The sequence below is a fragment of the Tasmannia lanceolata genome, unplaced genomic scaffold, assembly GCF_043159265.1.
Source record: "Tasmannia lanceolata isolate RefF3 unplaced genomic scaffold, GAP_Taslan_0.1 ptg000023l, whole genome shotgun sequence".
Taxonomy (NCBI): domain Eukaryota; kingdom Viridiplantae; phylum Streptophyta; class Magnoliopsida; order Canellales; family Winteraceae; genus Tasmannia; species Tasmannia lanceolata.
The window spans coordinates 3,006,676-3,022,461 of NW_027518700.1; the positions used below are offsets into that span (position 1 = coordinate 3,006,676).

Genomic DNA, 15,786 nt, shown 5'->3' on the forward strand with positions numbered 1-15,786 from the left:
GATCATCCAAACAATGTGGGCCCACATGATTTTTTGAGCTCTTGCTCAGATAACTTATCTGAGGTATCGCTCAGAAAACGTTTCCCTATTATGAAATTAATTAAGAAGCCTCAACTAAATTACTAATGATTATTTTTTATGGACCCCGGCCATGTTATCAGCGGACATCAACTCATCTCTAGGAACTATTCAAACTTTGTGCAACTATAAATATGCATGTTTTGCCTCTTCGGTCTTCATTGGATAGGGTTATAGATCAAAGAATCATGGCTTTTTCTTTGGAATCCATCAAGTCTCTCTTCCTTCATCCTTTCCACAGCATCATCCATCCACACTTTCATGGAGTTTTAGCAAGGATGACTCTCATTGACAGGCTTCTCTTCCTAGTAAAAAAAAAAAAAAACCCTTCTCATCTTAGCTTATGCTCTTGGTTTTGAGTCATTTTGGCCATACTAAGATGTCTTTCTCTTTTCCTCCTGTTATTTTTGTAGGTGATGCATTACGTCGATAAACTAGGGATATGGCACAGATTACCTGTGTTCTTGGCTTTGATTTATTTGGCGATCCGTCGTCATCTTCACCAAGAATACAACCTACTCAACGTCGGCCCCACTCCAGTTGGAGTGCGCTTTAACCCTGCAGATTATCCATATAGAACATCTGATGGGAAGTATAACGATCCTTTCGGTGATGATACCGGTAGCGAAGGCACTTTCTTTGGAAGAAACATGCCTCCTGTGGAACAGAAAGACGAGGTACTTGTTTTCCATTTCTACAAGAAGCCGCATGGCTCATAAATACTAATCAATCATGCATTGTTCATTTTCTTAGTTATTCTCGTCAAGTCACATATAAATTGATGGACAGTTTGGTACAATTTGTTTGCATCATATTGTGGTGCAATAACTTGTGCCTGCTAGTCATGCCGGTGACTCATGTTACATGGATTCTTCTGAATGAATGAAGTAACCATGTTGGCTACACGTTGGAGGTGACTCATGTTTCATGGATTCTTCTAAATGGGTGAAGTAACCATGTTGGCTACGAGTCGGATTTTAATTGTTCAAGATTCATTGTGACAATTCTAGATCTCTTTTATATTTTTTTCCCGAATACTACTACCACAAGTTTACAATTACTGCATGTTTTGAATTTTATTCATCATATTAGTAAGTATGTTTATATGAAGCAAATAATAATATTTACTCTAGCTATTAATTATTTTACATATTACTTCTTATAATCATATTATTATGTAAAAAATTTAAAATTAAGAATTTATTAAAATATTTTGGCGAATCCACTAATCTTTCTTTTCAAGCTTCGCTGAATCCGATACTCGAAGTGTTAGATTTCGGCACTTGTGTCCATACTAATGCAACATATAGCTTGCAACTGGTCCATATGAATTGTTTCACACTATCAAATTAAATCCAATTTGATGGTTAGGATCGGTCAATGATGCAATTTTCTTTGGGTGTGGCCTATCATATGTATCGGCTGGATCAATAATGAGAACATTTATTCATCCAATTCATACAATTAGTTTCACCATAATATAGAGCAAATCTACGAGTTGCATCAATTTTTTTCTCATATTTGAAAACCCTCATGTATTTGGCTTCCAAATCACATCTATAACTGATATCTCCACCCTCGATCTCATTGTTTGGCGCAATAAGTTTTATTTGTTAGCTAGAATATGTGAGATATCACTGCTGGATTGGGTTGAGATCTCACCGTTGGATCATCTTGGTGGTAGATTAGACTAGTAGGTTAGACGAGATCTCACAGATTCTAACACTATTATGACAGGAGCGTGGTAAGTATTTTTTTTAACTGCCCACAGATATTTATCGTGATTTTTGATGGCTTGGTGTAGCTAATGAAGCCAGATCCCATGGTGGTGGCCACCAAACTTCTAGCACGGAGAGATCTCATCGACACCGGAAAACAGTTCAACATGATCGCTGCATCTTGGATTCAGTTCATGATTCATGACTGGATCGACCACCTTGAGGATACCAACCAGGTAATAAAAAAACAAATAAAAGAAAAGAAACGGTGCAATGTGTGAAGATGTTTTTTATGGGCATTTGTAGATAAATAACCAGTGCTAATTACTACCATTTTTTTTCTTTGATTTGAATGGTTTTAGATTGAACTGGTTGCACCAAGTTCAGTGGCTAGCGAATGCCCACTTAAATCATTCAAATTCTACAAGACTAAAGAGGTTCCAACTGGTTTTTACGAGATCAAGAAGGGGCACTTGAATACACGGACACCTTGGTGGTAATGCTCTCTGCAATGCTTCTTAATTACTTTAGTTGTCGTCCTCGTTTTGTTATGTTGTTATTATTATAATATATTATATCATATTATATCATATTATTATTATTAGAGGAAAGTGTTCCTGCCTAGCTGCGCAGGGACCTTCCCAGCGTTTAAGTGGCTTAAAAAGCTTCTCATTGGTTTGTATAGCGGGTCCACCTTTGTGGGTCCACAAAAAGTGACCAATGGGAGGCTTTATAAGGGTTCCTTTGGATTTGTGTAGTATAGAAGTAGGACTAGAGATTTCCGTTTCTTTACTTTCCTTTTTCTCTTGATTTGAAAGGAAAGGCTTGCATTTGGAAATTTTACAGCTAACAAGTAGGGCTGCAACTCGAGCCGGGTTTTACCCGACCCGCATCGACCCGACCCGAAAATAACCTGGGTCGGGTTCAGGTTTCATGGGTTTCAGGTCGAGCCGGGTTGAGCATTCAAAAGCCCGCATGAATCTCGGGTCGAGCCGGGTTTGAAGGGGCCCGACCCGACCCGACCCGAGTTACATAAGTTATAGTATGTACATTTTTTTCTAAGTTAAAAGTGAAAACCCACGCACCCACTGTTATTGTATGTGAGTGTAATTTTTGCTTCTATGAGTTGAGTTGATTCAAGCGTTTGATTCAGCATTGTTTGATTGTAATTACAACATTGTTTGATTACGGCATTGTTTGATTCAAGTGTAATGTGAGTGTAATTACATCATTGTTTGATTCAAGTGTAATGTGAGTGTAATTTCTACTTCTATGAGTTGAGTTGGCTTGCCAAACAAGAATTTTCCTTAAAAAATTGCGTCAACGTGAAAAAACCCGACCCGACCCGACCCGACCCGAGATTTATCATGGGTAGGGCCGGGTTTGGGAATCGTGGGTTTTCCGAAAAAAAACCCGACCCGACCCGAGATATTTCTCGGGTAGGGTTGGGTTCTCCAAAACCCGACCCGCCCGACCCAAGTTGCAGCCCTACTAACAAGGTCTGACGTGTGAATGGTAAATGGCAACCAAAGACTGCGAGGAAATGGAAAACATATACTTTTACTTTTTCTTCCCCCTCAAGTTTTCTCAATAGTCAAAATGTTTGTAATGGAATTGATATTTCAACCACTTCTGTTTGATTTCTCTTCAAAACGGGCAAACACAAGGTGGAAATGCTGCCACCTTTTGGGAAAAAATCTAACAAGAGATCACATAATGGAAAACGGTTTGGTCTCCTTGTTTCACCTATTTTGTCAAAAAATAAGGAAAACACTTCTACAGACATCTTTTTCATCCTACTCGATCAAAGGTCTAAAATCATCCTATGAGAGTGGGACCAAGGACACTAAAATGGACTTGTGATGGCCCGCAATATATTAATGGACCCGATCACCCTACACGTGGCCATCGGCGATGCCCTAACGCAATTCTTTACCTTAACAAAACATTGGTCAATTCAAAAAGGAAAAATTAGGTTTATTAATATATATTTATGCATTCCCTCCTTTACATTTTGGTTTTTAATGTCTAGTTATAGCATAGCTTTAAATAATCTGAAGTAAATATGGTATTATACTCACATAGTGGAGGAAATAATATAATGTTGATGATTTGAAGGGATGGGAGTGCTGTATATGGGAGCAATGCTGAGAAGTTGGCAAAAGTAAGAACCTTTAAAGATGGAAAACTAAAGCTCTCACCAAATGGTCTTCTTCTTCACGATCAAGAAGGAGTAGCACTTTCAGGAGATGTTCGAAACAGCTGGGCTGGAGTGTCTGTTCTTCAAGCTCTCTTCATCATGGAGCACAATGCTGTCTGTGATGCTCTCAAGGTACCTCTTCTTTACATTGTCATTCGTTTTCTTTACAATAAATTTTTTTACTGGAAAACCTTTTGTCGTATTTTATTTTGATAGGTTGGGGCCCAACATTTTATACCCAAGCACAGCATGGGTGGGGCCACCATTTTACATGTAATTTGGTGGCCCACCATCTCTACCCAAACCCATGCATATAGAACGTGGGACCCACTATTTTATACCTCATGCAATCATGCAACGATGGGGTGGGTGATGCAGGGAGCATGGAGCGGCAACAAAAGATAGAAATCAACACAATCAACTAGGGCTGTGCATTCGGTTATAACCGAACCAATTTTGCCGAAAATAACCGAACCGGAAAATTTCGGTCATCTAAAAAAGGTAACCGAAACTGTAACCGAAATATACACTAACCGAACCAAACCGAAACCGAAACAAGAATTCGGTTGTTCGGTTACTTCGGTTATAACCGAAATGCATTTCCCCATTAAATCTGTAAAATCGATTAAATCTGTAAAAAAAAATAGAGAGAAGAACTGCAGAAGGAGGAGAGGGTTTTTGGAGTCCTACCGGGAGCCGGAGAAGAGGAGGAGGAGGAGATCCCACCAGAGAAGAGGAGGTGGAACTATGGAGGAGATGCCACCGGAGAAGGAAGAGGAGGAGATCCCACTGCCTGCCGGAGAAGGAGGAGTCATCGGAAGGAACTCAAAAGCGTTGTTTGGGCAAAAATAAAAGTGGAAAACCTCAAAACTCTAGAAAGCAAATGCCCAAAGAAAACTAGAAAATCTGAAAAGAGGGTGTTTTGAGTCTTTTGACTGTTTGTTTATCAAAATTACTAGAAAACCCCTTTAAGTCTTTTAAGTTTCCACCCTTAATACTTTGTCTTTTCCTGGGAATGATGTTTCCCTCCCCTTTCATACGAACTTGAAAATTTGAAATTGACAACCCATGGTTTTAATGAAAACCAGCCCATGGTTTTATGGAAACCATGTGGTTTTGCTCAAAAGTAGTAAAAAAGCTGTTGGTTTTAATGAAAACCAGCCCATGGTTTTAAGGAAATCATGTGGTTTTAGTCAAAAGTAATTAAAAGCTGTTGAGTGATACATTTTTTAATTCACTAAAAAACAAATGAGCATAGGAAGGGAACAGATTGAGACAAATAAAATTACATATGGCAATCCTCCCCATTCGGTTTTTCGGTTCTAACCGAATTATTTTAATAAAAACCGACACCGAAACCGAAAACCGAAATTTATTAGTAATAGAAACCGCAACCGAACTGAATTACCATTTAACCGAACCGAAATAACCGACTGGATTCGGTTCGGTCGGTTATTTCGGTTATAACCGTATAGTGAACAGCCCTACAATCAACAACTAAAATAATCTTGTGAGGACTTGAAAACCCATGCCACGTGAAAGGAGGAACACTCCAATATAACACGTGAAAGGAGCAATGCTCATTCACCCATGTGAAAGAGCCAATGCTCTCTTCACAAGTGATGTCCAAAAATAAACTTTATTCAATCTATATCTTTCTTTCCTCATGCCATTACATTATATAGAGAGCCAAAACCTAAGAATAGCACCCCTAAATACTTGCCTAACAATTATTCGCCCTCTTCTATCTAAAGCAATAGAAATAAAAGCAGTAAATATGACTAAGATAATCCTAAAATAGTAATCCCATAATAGACACTTATCATATCCTAAAACTGTCTATAACTTAGCCAAATTAAGTCCAAATTGCATTATCTTGGGCTCTTTAGATAGGTAATCGAAAAACCTTTTAAAAACACCAAAATCAAGCTAAATAGACAAGTTTTGACACCCCGAAAAAATACTACAAATAAAATGACGAAAATAGAAAATATAAAAATAAAAGATTTGATCCACGCCGCACGTTCTGCATCAGTGGGGTCCACCATTTTACATCTCATGTTTTGATGTATTGTGACCTGCACCATCTCCACCTAAACTCAGGCATTAGTGTGGGGTCCATTTCACACCGTGGAAACCATGTTTTTTTTATGGGGTGGAACCTACCATTTTACACCTCAGGTTTTTATGAGGTGGGGCCCACCTTTTACACCTTGTCTTGAGCCCACCATTTTACACCATGCATAACATGGGCCCAGAATACTAGTACGTCTTTAGTATATCTTTAGAAAAGAAAAACAAATGGTGGTGGGAATATCATTCCAATGTAATTATATAAGAAATTAACCAGTATAATTCATGCAGTGATTTCTTTTTACCATGTATCTCTTTTTTTTACTATGTATCTCTTTGTTGCAGAGGGAATATCCGAGCATGGACGATGAAGAGCTATACCGCCATGCAAGACTTGTGACAGCAGCTGTAATTGCAAAGATCCACACCATCGATTGGACTGTTGAGCTGCTCAAAACTGATACTATGCTGGCCTCCATGCGTGCAAATTGGTAACAAAAACATATAAGACCATAAAAATGGAACCACATATAGCGTATACACTGAGCTAGGGTGTATATCTGTTTCTGTTTGACCCTGATTGGTCTGTGATGATCTATGAGAATGAACTTCATGGGTGGACCCATCATCACTAGCTTCTGATCTTGATTAGACAGCGTGAACTGGTTATACACTGAACAATTAATTGTTGAAAATTATGGCATAACTGTTTTGTAATATGACTTTGTTGCTTTTCAGGTATGGATTGCTAGGGAAGAGATTTAAGGATGCATTTGGGCATGTAGGGGGAGCCATTTTGGGAGGGCTTGTGGGGTTGAAGAGGCCAGAGAACCATGGGGTCCCATATTCATTAACAGAAGAATTTACCAGTGTTTATAGAATGCATTCTCTTCTTCCTGATCACCTCCTCCTCAGAGACATCACTGCCTCCACAGGACCAAACAAATCTCCACCACTACTTGAAGAGTAATCTCTCTCTCTCTCTCTCTCTCTCTCTCTCTCTCTCTCTCTCTCATGGGTATAATCCAAATTGTTTGGAAAGTCAACACAAATTATTATTTAAAAATGAGGATGCGGGCTAAAATGTGCTCAAAGGAAATCCTAGTCAACTTGGGGCGATGTGGTCGTGTACTCAGTCGAGTACTCTGTTGCTTCTGTCATAATTCAAGAGAGGCAAAGGAGTGTAAAACAACTAATTACTCCAAAGCTTAAGCTGTTAGAGTTGGTGTTATTCATCATTTATACTTCCAACACTCATGAGGCCCCTCTTTTTTGTCTAGGGTTGGCCCCGCTTTTGGTTGGCCATAAATGTCGATTTTTAATATCAAGGAGTTGTTGGGTATTGAACCCCATAACCTACCGTGAGACATTAGCTTTGATACTGTGAAACGACCTGTTACTCCAAAAGCTTAAGCTGTTATAGTTGGTGTTATTTAATCACTTATACTTCAATAGGGTTGGCTATACACTTAGATTTTTAGTATCAATGAGTTGTTGGGTTTTGATCTCAGGACCTGCCGCAAGGCAATAGCTCTGATACCATGTGAAATAACTAATTACTCCAAAAGCTTAAGCTGTTAGAGTTGGTGTTATTTAATCATTTTTACTTCAATAGATACCATGTGAATACAACCAATTACTCCAAAAGCTTAAGCTGTAAGAGTCGGCGTTATTTTAATCATTCATAGGTCAACAAGGAGTTTTGATTGCTATTTTAATCATTCATACTTCAAAAAAGAAATCGAGCTATAAAAGGGAGTTTACTGGTTATCATTAGATGGTTCTGATTATTTGTTATTGATGACAAAAATCAGGGTTCCCATGACAGATTTGATAGGCCTTAAAGGTGAAAAAACCTTATCTGAAATTGGATTTACAAAGCAAATGGTGTCCATGGGACACCAAGCAAGTGGAGCTCTTGAACTCTGGAACTATCCACAATGGCTTAGAGACATTATTGCACAGGATATAGAAGGAAGAGAGAGACCGGATCACGTAGACTTGGCTGCCCTAGAAGGTAATTATTTCTATTCTTCACTAGACAAATTACTTATAATTAAAGGGTACTTTTGTCATTTGGTGGGATGATACACCTAGTTCTCCATGTAACATCTAATCTTTGTTCGGTGGACCTCCAGTTTATAGAGACAGGGAGAGGAATGTTGCTCGATACAACGAGTTTCGAAGAAGCATGCTCATGATCCCAATCTCCAAATGGGAAGATCTAACAGATAATGTTGAAGCAATTCAAATCCTTCGCGAATTGTACGGTGATGATGTAGAGAGGCTCGATTTACTTGTGGGTCTCATGGCCGAGAAGAAGATCACGGGATTCGCCATCAGCGAGACCGCATTCTTCATATTCACTGTAATGGCCTCAAGGTACCAAATTTTGAATTTTTAAAGGTTAATGTTAATGCTTATGATACACACAAGCACGGTGTATATGACATGATTTGATTGAATTTTGCAGGAGGTTAGAGGCAGATCGTTTCTTTACTACCTATTTTAACGAAGAGACGTACACAAAGAAAGGGTTTGAGTGGGTGAACACGACGGAGAGTCTGAGAGATGTTATCAATCGCCATTATCCGAAAATAACAGAGAAGTGGATGAACTCCACAAGTGCATTCTCAGTGTGGGATTCCCCTCCAAATGCTCACAATCCCATTCCTCTCTATCTTCGCTTCCCTCATTAAGTAGTTTCCTACATGACTTCTAGTAATTACTTGTATTTCCTATGTGTGATTCCATAAAAACCTCTCTCTCTCTCTTTCTCTATTGTATTTTTTATTTGTATTTCAATAAAACCCTATTCACCATCTACAGTACGTATGGTCCCTTCTCTACATTGGGCAAGTTCCCAGCAAAACAAAGGAGGGTCCCATAATTTTCCACTTATAGAAGTCTTTGGAGTAATTAATGGTACAAATGAAACATTAGATTTCTTTCCTAGTCACCACCTTGGGCCCCACACTTCACAATGTGCGTGATCAGTACCGTTGATCTGGTGAGCCACCACTAGTTAAGAAGTGGTACCCCATACAAGTGATTAAGGCTTCATGCTAATTTTTGTTTTAAGGGAAATGATATTTTCACCTCCTTTTGTTTGTCTTAAATGTGGTCGCATGGCCTATTGTACCCAACCCCATTGCAATTTAATGTGCATCATACAAGCCGAAATTAGGTGGAGTCGGGTGCACTTTTTGTGAGGAGGTAAATTTTGGTAAAATTGAAAGTGGGCATTGTTGTAGGTTGGTCATGAAATTGAAGGCACAGAAGGGCATCGACCCCTATAAATGTTCACAGTACACATTTTTATTTTGAGATTGTGCATAGCCTAGAAATAAGCCTTTCACTCTTCTGTGAAGGGTTGAGTTTAAAAGGACATGTATTTTAGTGTGATTAATCTCATCCCTACACAAAATATAAAAGAGTGAAGTGCTAAATTTGGGAGAAGCAATTAGTCAGGAGACATGGCTGCCAAGTTTGCACTGCATTAGTCTCCTAATTAGTCTAGAACTAGGTCTTGTGCTCGGAGAAATTCTATATATATTACAGAGAGAAGGAGAATTTGAGTGGGAGGAATGAGAGAAAAATAGAGGTTTCTTAATGGAATTTTTCTCTTGTGGTGAGAAATTGAGTGGAGGTCGTTTATTCTATTTGATTTGTGTATAATCTTAGTTGAGAAGACTAAGTAAAAGTGTTATGATTTATGGGCTAAGAGTTATTCCTATGGTAATCTTTTTATTAATTAGTTCTCATAGTGGCATATGATGTTCTTGCTCGTGGACATAGGTCGTTTGGCCGAACCACATAAAATCTCATTGTGTGCATCTTGTGATTTGTTCTTCTTTATTGCTTTGTTTAATATTTCGTTTGGAAAGCTAAATAACTGAATTTTGTAAGCCTTAATCTTATGATGGAATTTAGGACTAGGACTTTGTGGGTCACCTCATTACGTTCATTGACGTTCGGATTCTTTGGGTCCATCGGACCATCCGGGTCCATAGACACCCCTAGGCTATTTCTGTACATTACTGGTTTTTTTGCCAAATTTCTGGAAGGTGTTGAAATTGGGAGAATTACCCTGCGGGATTTGAAGCTTCCTGTTAGTGAGGTAGAAGTGTACATTTTCTTGCTTCTTCTTCTTTTTTTCTATTTAAACGCATTGTATCTATTGGTATTGTAGAATGAATTTAATGGGGATGGGGTTTAGTACTATTTAGAGTATGGTAAACTGATGGGTCTTATCCTGTTGAAAAACTTCCCTTTGAAATTCGATATAAAAAGTGCAATGAGGAGAGGTTATATGAGAATATTGAACTGAAGTAGGATTGGAATTGAGATCTTTTTTCTTATCGTTTTATCAGGAAAATCAAGCCCAATTGCGTACCACAAACTTTATATTAGCAGATTGGGAGTTTCTAGCAAATGTGATTTACACATGTATGTCACTAAAAATTATAGATTTTTGTTTGTCATTGAGTGAAGGGGAAGAAAAGTCATATAACTTAGATATGAAAATGTCTTGTGGTATCAGACATGGTCACAAGGTGGTGCACAGAGTCATACCCTAAATTGTGTAACTAATAAATAGATTATAAAAGAATAACTTAAGGTTTTGTCCTAATAGCTGTGTTTGATGGGTATCCTGATATTGGCAGTTTATTGTATATTGGTATTGAAGATATGTTGTTGTGGCCATTCAAAAAAAAAAGAATTTATTGCTGAAAGACTAGTAGGGTTTTTTTTTTTTTTTTGAAAAATAAAAAGACAAATGTGTATTTTTTTTTTGTTAACCCGGAAAGGACTGCAACCCCGGGGCGGGCCTCAACATATTATATAATGAAGATACAATACAAGAGGAGGGCTATCAACCTGGCCTCTAGACAGCGACACACAACGGGGAACCAAAAAACCCTAAACAACACCACCTGCTTAGTTCATTTGCTTGGACGAATATTAGGAAAACCATGAGCGTCGCATCTTGCACCCCCACGGGCTATGCGAGGCGTTTCTAACCAGCCATGGAATACTTGATGAGATCTAGATTTGCACGCTTCATTTGCAAGAGCATCTGCCACTTTGTTACCTTCTCTGAATCGGTGCTGATGTTGAGGGCCCAAGATGTCCATGAGGTCTATGATTAATTTCGGGCCATAAGAAAGAGATGGTCCAAGGGTGGCTCCCTTTCTTTGAGATGAAATCCATAAGAACTTTGATGTCTGACTCTACTATGAAATTCTTGAATCCAAAAGCTTTGCATAACCTAAGGCCATCCAATAGCCCTCTCGCTTCAGCCACCATGTTGGTAGATGTCCCGTAGAAGAAAGCAAAAGCAAATATAACTTTTGCTTTGGTTCAATCTGAACGAACCAATCATCGGCCGATCACACCAAATCCAATTATCCCTGCTGATTTTTTGCATCTGTGGTTCAATCTGAATTTGCTCCAAAGCTAAGCACTCCACCATATTGTTTTCTTTGGTGAATTTTTGGCTTGAACTCACTGCTATTAAATTATTCGCTAGTTCCTGAATAACCCAATTTGTACTACTCTCTTTACCTTCCAATCTTCTATTACAACGTTCCTTCCATATTTCCCAAGGGATAGACAAAGCTGACATGCCAACAAGACTATTAGTTCATAATAAATATAACATATTTAGATAAATAGAAATACGTCAAAATTGTGTCACTAATTAATAGATTATAAAAGAATGAATTATGGTTTTGTCCTAGGAGCTGTGTTTTATGGGTATCTAGAATGCTTGTTTAACATGTTGAGTTATTTGAAAAAATGAATTTTTCATTTTTTTCATAAAGAGGTAAAGCAAGATACTTTCTGTGTCAGTAAAATGTGAACTGAGTATGTGTCATAGAAGTTAAGTTTTATGGTAATTTATTTGTACATCTCTTGTCGTATCTCATGGTATGGGACACTCGTGTCCCATATCTGTGTCCTAGATTTTGAAAAATGCCTGTCTCTGCTCCATGTCTATGTCTGTATCCATATATGGGTATCATGGATTATGAATATGGAAGCCTTTGCAAACATCTAATACATTGTTTCAGAACCTCATCTTCCATTTGCATAAAAGCAAATACTCTCAAAGCCCTAGCATATGCCAATGAGCCCAATCTGACACCAGTAACCAAGTGATTTGAGATTGTTACCTTTGTTGTTGTTCCTGTCAAAGTTAAGTGCAATGAGTGCTATAAGCGGTTGAATGACTTGAATCTGTATAAGTGGAGGATCTTGATTCTCGACCATGTTTTCGTGGATAGTGATATGGCTAGAGCTATATGGGGCTGCTTTTTTTGAATTGTAGTTATACTATTAATTGTGAAACTACCAGTTTACTCCAAAAGCTTAAGCTCTTTGAGAAGGCAGTAATTAATCTTTTATACTTTAACACTCCCCCTCCCGTGTGGCCCCTCTTTTTAGGGTTGGCCTACACGTGGCACATGTGGCGCCTCTTTTTTGGGTTTGGCTATTGCATGTGGAATTTTTGCTATCAAGAGGTTTGAACCCAGTCATTTTCTCTGATACCATGTGAAACTACCAGTTTACTCCAAAAGCTTAAGCTGTTGGAGAAGGCAGTAATTAATCTTTTATACTTTAACATTAATAAGGGAGGAAATACAAGCAAAAGCGACCGAGCTGGTCAAAAGAAGGAACTACATGCAAAAAATAAGGAAAACACAAATGGTGACCCAAAACAATACCCCTTCAAGGGGGCTACTTCATACTTACAAGTGCCTATGATTGAGAATCAAGCCATAAATGCTAGGCTTATTCAATGGTTTGACTTATCTAGGAGGAAAAGTAAAACTTCTTTTGGGTTTTCTTTGAAAGTCATCCCATCCATCGTCACTTGGGAGATTTGGCATGCATGGTAAGGCCAAACATCTAAATATTATCTTCAAGGTAGTTGTGGTATGGGTAACAGCTATTGCTAGCTCTTTTAAGCTCTTTTTAGATTGCTCGCAATCGAGGTTTGGGCCCTTGGGGCTATTGATATGATGTCCAACCCGGTGAAAATTCCGAGGGTGTGTCAAGTGAAGTGGATTAAGCTTAAGGAGAATGAATTCAAATCAAATACGGATGGTGCCTCCAAAGGCAATCCTGGCATATCAGGTGGAGGAGGAATCATGAGAAACCATAAAGTTTAGATTTTATTTGCTTTTTCTCATTTTATGACAATATCATTTACTCGTAGGCAGAGACTAGAAGTATGTTATATGGGCTAAGGTATTGTAAAGTACTAAAGTGTTTGGTCTATCTAACAATTGGCTTGAAGCAGAGAGTAAAATCTTGATCGATGCGGTCATTGACAAGAAGGATCCCCTATGGTCTATTATTGTTAGGTGCTTCGATCTTTGGTTTTAGAGTTGAGGCAGAAAGTATCGCATCAATTCACAGAAGCTAATGAGGTTCCTGGCTCTTTAGCTAATTTTTCTTATGGAGGAAAAGAGAATCATACAAACTGGCCGTGGAAGGACCTGAAAGGGCACCTTGAGATGTGACTCTTTGGGCATTCATATTCTCTAGTATCCGTTTTTTTTTTTTTTTTTTTGAATGATTATTCCCAAGTATCCGTTGTAAGTAATAAAATGGAAATTATTGTTACCTAATATCTGTTGTAAGTAATTTTCCTTTTATTTTGGTTTGGTGGTAATGTGGTTTCCCTCCCACCATGCTTCTTTTATTCATCAATGAAATTTCTGGTGTGCCCAGATTCCTAGATAAATTCCGGGTAAAAAAAATGAAGACTGCACAGCTAGTTGAGACTCTAAAATGTTGAACTATCCATTGGACAAGCAACTAGAGCACACCTCACCAAAACATTGCAAGTACAGTGGATAACTGGATACCATTTCCACTTGCTTCATCCTCACTCTTTCTTTTTTTTATAGAGCAAGGCATTTAATATAATAAATGGCATAAGAATTTTGCATTTTGTGGAACTTGAAGCCGACCCCAACTAGTTTGGGACAAAGGCGTAGTTGAGTTGTGGAACTTGAAGCTCCCTGGTTGCTGATACACTCTTAGTGCTGGCTTGGAGTTCTTGCAAACGCTTGAGTTCTTTCATTTAGCGAAACTGTTAGAATCATGAGTTGAATTGAAATAGGCTTCTGTTATTGTTGTCTTGAACTCTCATTTAACATGATGTACTTGTTTATACTTTAAAATATACTATTTGGAGTATGGACTGAAATATTTTCTGTCAATAGAATTCTTCTGAAATCCGAATGAGAATTTTAATTAGGGGTTCTGATGACTGGAAGCAATTAAAATGGACAACAGTCAGAATATGTTTTATTCAATCTGCTTATACATTGGAAATCAATTAAGCTTATTTAACAATAGGCAATCACAATAGGTAATCTGGTGCATATTTGCATAATGACACATTGATGCCTCTTTTTAGAACTTAGCTACTCTGGTGGTAGGAGAAGAACGAGTACAATTTACTCCATGGAATTCTGTACGAATTCAGACCTATTTGTTGTTGTATACCTTAAAGCTTTTTAATGGTAGTGGTCTCTCCATCGAACAGAATATGTGTATGCGGATCATTAAACAAGAAAATTTGACAACCATTGAATTAGTCTTGTGGTTTATTGCACCCCTAGACCTTTGCACCATCTAGGGCCTTTTCCCATGACTTATATCCTTCTTGTATTTCAACTCTTTCACTTGATTTACTAAGTGTTTACCTGTCCTTATGGCAGACTATTTAAGCCAATGAGTGTTTATGGCTCTATGTTAGTTGTTTGGGTTTGAGGGTGATTCTCATGCTTAGGTCATGGCCTTTGATGCTGTCTCTATGAATGGATCTCTCTTAGGGGCTTTTTAGCTGATGGTTGAGGTTGGCTCCATGATTACCTCAATATCATTTTATGCTAAATGGTTTGTCCTACCTCCCATGGTTGATATAGCGATACCCATTAAGATCTCTCATCTCAGTAAGACCGGAGAATTGTAGGGATTGCGGCTTAACCATTTATGGCTCTAGGGTTTTCAATGGGATTTATGATGGAGGTTCAATGGTTTAGGGTTTAAGAGTTTGAAGATTTCTCGGGTTGTATATCTTTTGGAACTGTTGTTTGGATAGCTTTTTTTCCCCTTTTCCGATTAAATATGTTATTTAATGTGTTTATTTCCTTAGATTCAAGGGTTCGTTGAGCGAATGATTTTAGATTTTAGGCATCTTGTCTTCTATGCTTGGAGAGTTTCTTTTGCTTATGTTGTTAGTAAATGCTTTGTGCTTTTCATTGTTTCTTATGTTTTAATGGCACTCTGCTTCTTATGCATATTTTCCCTGTATCTTGTGCCTTTTTTTTTTACTTTTCTCTTCTTCACCTTTTATGGTGCAGGTCATGTTGCACCCATGAAGTGATCTGACGTATCATATTTGCATAATTTACCACTTGAGATGGCAAATGGAAACTATGGCATGTTATAGATTTTTCTTATAATTGTTGCAAGGTGTTTATGAGAGAGAAGTGGAATTACACAACATTAATTCCACTTAACTGGGAGAAAACTACATTTTTAATGTATAAAACTATTGACTATATAGTGAAAGATGACATGACATAATATCATATGGACAATAAGAAACTTGAGAAGTAGAGAAAATGATCTAGGTTATGTTCTTGGTTAGACAGAAAATAATATGTCCTTGCTACATCATGCGCAATATTA

At 38.0% G+C, this 15,786-nt stretch overlaps 1 protein-coding gene across 1 annotated transcript; it reads left to right on the top strand.

Moving 5' to 3' along the window:
* The first annotated feature begins 227 nt into the window (after positions 1-227).
* Positions 228-8,893, top strand: LOC143856368 (alpha-dioxygenase PIOX-like). Its single transcript, XM_077366563.1, has 10 exons — positions 228-386; positions 492-755; positions 1,883-2,032; positions 2,159-2,292; positions 3,915-4,128; positions 6,415-6,560; positions 6,808-7,035; positions 7,884-8,086; positions 8,208-8,451; positions 8,543-8,893. Exons 1-10 carry the CDS (start codon positions 267-269, stop codon positions 8,766-8,768), a joined length of 1,929 nt encoding a protein of 642 aa, XP_077222678.1. The 5' UTR covers positions 228-266; the 3' UTR covers positions 8,769-8,893.
* The last annotated feature ends 6,893 nt before the right edge of the window (positions 8,894-15,786 follow it).

Coding starts and splice junctions, on each gene's coding strand:
- LOC143856368 (XM_077366563.1), top strand. CDS start 267: ATGGCTTTTTCTTTGGAATCCATCAAGTCTCTCTTCCTTCATCCTTTC. Junction 6,561..6,807: donor GCCTCCATGCGTGCAAATTG/GTAACAAAAACA, acceptor GTTGCTTTTCAG/GTATGGATTGCTAGGGAAGA. Junction 8,087..8,207: donor AGACTTGGCTGCCCTAGAAG/GTAATTATTTCT, acceptor GTGGACCTCCAG/TTTATAGAGACAGGGAGAGG.